The sequence below is a fragment of the Hyposmocoma kahamanoa genome, unplaced genomic scaffold (genome assembly GCF_003589595.1).
Source record: "Hyposmocoma kahamanoa isolate Upper Pololo Valley unplaced genomic scaffold, ASM358959v1 90986, whole genome shotgun sequence".
In the NCBI taxonomy this organism is placed as follows: Eukaryota; Metazoa; Arthropoda; class Insecta; order Lepidoptera; family Cosmopterigidae; genus Hyposmocoma; species Hyposmocoma kahamanoa.
In genome coordinates this window covers 1-5717 of record NW_020654682.1, presented here as the reverse complement: position 1 = coordinate 5717, position 5717 = coordinate 1, and the positions used below count along the sequence as shown (strand labels likewise).

Below are 5717 nucleotides of genomic sequence, written 5' to 3'. Positions count from 1 at the left end.
TCTTCGTTTTCTTCAGCGCCGTGTGGGGGTCGTTCGTACCCACTACGGCGCACGATGATCTTCACTCTTCAGTCTTCGTGTTCACTTCGATCTTGAACAGGATCAGACTTGTTTCGACTTGTTCAGACTTGTTTCGACTTGTTCAGACTTGTTTGAAGGAAACCAATCTATGATGCTTCTTCGCTGATCAATCCGGCTCGATTGGACCAAATTGTGGTGAATTCAGCCCGCAAAACTGAACTCCTGCTTTATTCTCCTTCGATAATAAAAAACTCCTTGATTTAAAATGGACTGTATATTCATATAAAACAAAAATGTCAATCTGACTTACGAAACAAGAAATTGTAACAAGTGCTTTCATGAGCGAATATAAAAAAGTGAATGCGTACAAACTAAAACTAGCTTATATTTATACCGGCACGATGTCTCCCACATCGTGCCGGTCCTATCAATGGGTCGCTACGCCGCTCGGCCAATCAGAGCTCTTGAATTAATCATTCTCGTCTGAACTTCAGCTCTGACCGGCCAGGCGCGCACGGCCGTCCGTAACATTCTCCCCTCAGCGTAGTCTTACGAGCTAAGGCTAGGTAAACAATAAAAAGAATAAAATAGAAATAAAGAAAAACAAACGATCTAGGCAGTAAACAATCAACTCAAAACTTATCCTACGTGTAAATAAAAACAAATCTTATCCCTATTTTTAAATAAAACAAAACAAAACCTAGCCTAATCACTTAGGGAGGACGGCCAACTTACGCGCCGGACGCCTAAAAACACCACCCCGTGTCCTAACTTCTACGCTCCTAACTGTGCCGTCGGGGCCCGGGTAGATTTTGACTACTTCCCCGCGCGGCCATACGTTCCGTGGTAGCGTAGAGTCTACTATAAGGACTAAATCTCCGATGGTGAGATTCCTGCTTGAATCGGAGGGTGACCCGCGCGGAATGAGTTGCGGTAGGTACTCCCTAACCCATCTGCGCCAGAAACTATCTGCTAACGCTTGCGCCGCTCGCCATTGTCGTCTATCAGTGGTCTCACTTTCTGATAATGGGCAGTACGTTCGGTTGCCCAAGCAAGAAGTGGTTTGGTGTGAGCGCTTCGGGCTCGGCCGGATCTACCGATACGTGAGTAAGCGGACGCGCGTTTATAGTATATTCTGCTTCCGCGAGCAAGGTCAACAAAACTTCCTCTTTCGGCGCTCTATCGTGTAAGGTGACTGATAACGCAGTTTTTACCGACCGCACTAATCGTTCCCACGCGCCCCCTTGGTTCGGCGCGCCGGGGTCGATATATCGCCAGTCCACGCGCTGCGTTAATGCAAATTCGCGGAGCTCGGGCTCCCATTCCCTCATAGCTGCTCGTAGCTCGGCATCAGCGCCTCTTAAGTTTGTCCCGTTATCGCTGTATATAACTCGCGGCCAGCCGCGTCGTGCGGCCATTCTGCGCAAGGCCATTATTGCCGAATCCGTGGTCAATGACGCGGCGAGTTCTAAATGCACCGCGCGCGTAGTTAGACAAGTGAATAATGCGCCCCAGCGTTTTTTCGTGGCGCCTACCTATCGTAACTATCATCGGTCCAAAATAGTCTACTCCGCAATTGCTAAACGGTGGGCTATACGCGTCTAGTCTCGCAGCGGGTAAGTCTCCGAACGCCGGCACGAACGGCGTAACCTTTTTGATACGACAGAAAGTGCATCCGTGTAACACCGTACGCACGGTTGAACGTAATCTTAGCACATAGTACGTCTGTCTTACGTCATTCGCGACGCGCTCGCGCCCGCCGTGTCCGGAACGCCTATGTATGTTGTCGATACAGAGTCGAGTGAACGCGTTCCGTCCGTCCAAAACCGCGGGTGACTTGACCGATTGTTCGATTTGCGCTGCATTTATACGACCGTTCACGCGCACGATTCCGTCCGTTCCTATCACGGGGTCTAACTTAAACAGCTTGCTGCTGCGCGGCAACGGTTTCTTACGCGCAAGGCACGCGATTTCCTCGTTGAAATCGTCGTGCTGCGATTTCAATAGCCACAGACGTTCGGCCTCTTGTACGTGTCGTAACTCGACGCGGTTCGCGCGTCTTCTGCACATATCTACGAAAGCCAATACTCGCGTCGTGGTCCTAATGAGCCTTTCGTAACTAGAAAACCGGCTTATGTCGGGCAAGTGATCGAAACTGCCCTTTTCGTTTGCGTACGACACGACTACCTCGTCCTCAGTCGCGACAGACTCCTCGCGTTCCGTTGGCCATTTGTCTTCCGATTCGTACAAGAACGCGGGCCCTATGAACCATCTATCGCGGCTAGTTTTCATATCGGTACTTATTCGCGTCGCGTCGTCCGCTACGTTATCCGCGGTCGGCACCCATCTCCATTGGTCTACACGGGTAAGCTCAGAGATATCGCTCAATCTGTGCGCTACGTAAGGAGTATAACGCGGCTTATCGTTCCTTATCCAATGAAGCGCGGTTTTCGAATCCGACCAGAATATTACTTTATCGATGGGTACGCGGTGTTCTCTCAGTATGGAATCGGCCAGACGCGCGCCTACAAGGTTCGCTTGTAACTCTAAACGTGGGATACTTGGCGCGCGAATCGGAGTCACCTTGGCCTTCGCCGCGGCGAGGGTGACCTTGACCTCTCCATTCCTATACGTTATACGCCAGTACGCGGCCGTCGCGTATGCTAACTCACTGGCGTCGCTGAACACGTGTAACTGCGTATTCGTCGTGTCCTTGTTAAAACCGTACTTTCGATCTAACCGTAAGTCGGCTACCGAGTCCATATCGCGTAGCCAATCTAAAAATTCGCGATTCTCCGTCTCGGGCAAAACGTCATCCCAACCTACGTTAGACCTCCATACGTTTTGCAGTACTATTTTCGCCCTGATCGTATAATAGCTAAGTAAGCCTAGAGGGTCGAAAATTGACATGACGGCGCTGAGGGCCTCTCGCTTAGTAGGTCCTCTTTTCAACGATCGTACGTCTCGCGGCACCCTATTCATGGCCGTATTGAAGCGAAGTTCGTCACTTGAGGCCTCCCATAACAGCCCTAACGTTTTCCCCGCTCCGTGAGGGTCGCTTCCGCCTAATTCCTTGGCCGCGCGGCCCCTAGCTTCTACCGGTACGTGTTCTAACACGAGCTCGCTATTCGAGTTCCAGCCCGCTAGCTGGAATCCTGCCCTCGCTTGCACCGTTACTACTTCGGCGACTGCTTGCACGGCCCTAGCTTCGTTCTCGTAACTGTCCACCCAATCGTCCATATAATGATTCGATGTGATTGCGTCGAATGCTACAGGATAAAATTGCGCGTGTTCCTTAGCGTTCAAGTTTCTAACGCTATGCGCCAGGAAAGGGGAACTTCGAGCACCGAAAATCATCGAAGTCATTTTATAACGAGTGGGCGGTTTCGTTCTATTGTCTCCTCTCCATAGGAACATTTGGGCGGGCTGATCGGCTTTGCGTATCTTAATACGCATGAACATTTCGCGTATGTCCGCCGATACAGCTACGTCGCGTTCCCTAAAACGGAATAATACGCCCGGCAATGATCGTAACAAGTCGGGACCGTCTAAGAGCTTGTCGTTCAAGCAGGTGCCGTTAACAGTGGCGGCGGCGTCGTGCACTAAGCGCAATTTGCCCGGCTTATTTACGTTCCGTACGGCGAAATGCGGAAGGTACCAGCCGATCGGGCTGTCCGCTTCGTTTCCCTGACACGGCTCCGCATACCCCTTGTCTAAGAGGTTCTGCACCTGCGCTTCGTATTCGCGTTTAAATTCCGGCGACGCGTCCATTTTCCGTTCGATTGTTCGCAGCCTGCGGAGCGCCATATCGTAGCTCGGCGGCATGACAACTACGTCGTCTTTCCACGGCAGCCCTACCTCGAACTGGTGGCCTATTCGCTTCGCGGTTCGCGCGAATATGTCGAGCGCTCTCTCTTCGCTGCGCGATGGCTTCGCTATTTTAGAAATCCCTATACTATCTATAGCGAAGTGTTGTTTCATACGATCCTCGAGCCGTTCGTCGAGATCGTTACAAGTGCGCGATATGTCCGCTCGGTATGTATATGCATGAAAGACGTTTTCGTTCGCGGTCGAGTTAATAACTTTCGGTACCGTTCCGTGTACCGTCCAGCCCAAGCTCGTGAGGGAAGCAACCGGTTCGCGGCGCCCTCCTACCAATAACTGACGCGACACGATCAAGTGCCAGTTATCGGCCCCTACCAAGATGCCTGGTTTCACGTTATTGTAGCAAACTTCCGACCTATCGAGACCTCGTAAGTGCGCGTATTCTAAGCACGACGAGTCTATAGTCTGTCTCGCTAATTTCAAGTTATGTACGGTTCGCGCAATAACTTTGTGACTTTCACCCGACTTTCCACATATACTTAACTCTACGGCCTTACTAGTCGGTTCGCTCTGACTAGACCCTAGTCCGTGAATACGTAATTTTCGCGTGGGCCCGTCGGCCCCTATACGGTCCGCTATTTCCGCGTCTATCAGAGTGACGGTCGATCCCTCGTCAAGAAGAGCGTACGTATTCGCGCGTTGCCCGTTAGGCCCTATCACGCTAACTGGACACACCTTCAGCAAGACCGATCCGCTGTTCTCCTTGACTAACACCGACGTATTGAGAACCGTCTCGACCTTCGGTGTCTCGGGTTTCGATACCGGCTTACGCTGCGTGTGCAACAAAGCGTGGTGCGGGGAGTCGCATCCGTCGACTCCGCACGACTTTGCCCTACAGTTGAAGCGGCGATGTTTCTCTATTAGGCACTTGAAGCACACGTACGCCTCCTTGGCCCACTTCCAACGGTCCTCCACCGTCATGGCTGAGAACTTCCAACACCGCGGGACCGAGTGATTGCCGCCGCAACAAAGGCAAACCGATTTCCTTGGCTCCTTGTTTTCCGCGGTGGCGTTGTACACGTTCTTACGTTCGGGGCGGCGCGTACGCGGTGGGCGGGGCTTAGGGTCGTGCCTCGCTGGCGCTGTTTCTTTTGCGGCCGAGTGCAAATACCGGATCGCCAGGTCCCCTTCGCGCATTAGAAACCGTGATAGCTTGACGATCTCGGGTTCGGTTTCCATTCGGTGTTCGTCCGCGTACTCGCACCACTTGGTCTGCCGGTACGTGTCGAGCTTCTCTACTAAGTCGCGTACTAGCGTGGAATCATATAAGTGCCAGTGGGCTAAATTCCCTAACACGCAGGCGACGTTCTGCACCTTAACGGCGAAGCTGTTTAAACCCGTTGCCGTTCCGTCGGGTCGCGGCAAACGCCTAAGTTCGCTAACGGTGCGTTCCACTATAAGTTCCGGCTTACCGAAACATTGCTCTAACGTATCCATAATTACGGACGGATTCGAAGCCGTGTACAGGAGCGCAGCGACTGCTTCTTTCGCTTCTCCCTTCAGGCTGACTCGTAAGCGCGCCAAATTCTCCGCGTCTGAGAATTTGTACATACGGGTCGAGTCTATCATCGCGCGCTTAAACGGGAGCCAATCCGTGTAGGCTCCGGTGAAAATTGGCAATTCCTGCGCCTGTCGCGGCGGTGGACGAAACATTGCCATTTTCTCTAACGCGTCTACCAACCTATCAACGCCTCTACCTTTCGTTCGCGGCGGCGATTTCGGCGAGTGGCGCCGCTCATACCTGTGGTCACGCGGCGACTGAGAGCGCTGACGACGGCGTTCGTATCTATCTCGCGGCGACGGCGAGCGAT

The 5717-nt window shown here is 52.4% G+C and overlaps 2 protein-coding genes across 2 annotated transcripts; both read right to left on the bottom strand.

The window, feature by feature from the left end:
• Nucleotides 1-383: 383 nt before the first annotated feature.
• Nucleotides 384-1532, bottom strand: LOC113236279. The gene is made up of 2 exons (XM_026472285.1): nt 1046-1532; nt 384-866 (listed from the first exon to the last, which is right to left on the bottom strand). The coding sequence occupies exons 1-2, from the start codon at nt 1452-1454 to the stop codon at nt 838-840; spliced, it is 438 nt and encodes a 145-aa protein (XP_026328070.1). The 5' UTR covers nt 1455-1532; the 3' UTR covers nt 384-837.
• A 90-nt stretch (nt 1533-1622) lies between these two features.
• On the bottom strand, nt 1623-5565 carry LOC113236278. The gene is made up of 2 exons (XM_026472284.1): nt 1745-5565; nt 1623-1671 (listed from the first exon to the last, which is right to left on the bottom strand). The coding sequence occupies exons 1-2, from the start codon at nt 5563-5565 to the stop codon at nt 1623-1625; spliced, it is 3870 nt and encodes a 1289-aa protein (XP_026328069.1).
• Nucleotides 5566-5717: the final 152 nt, after the last annotated feature.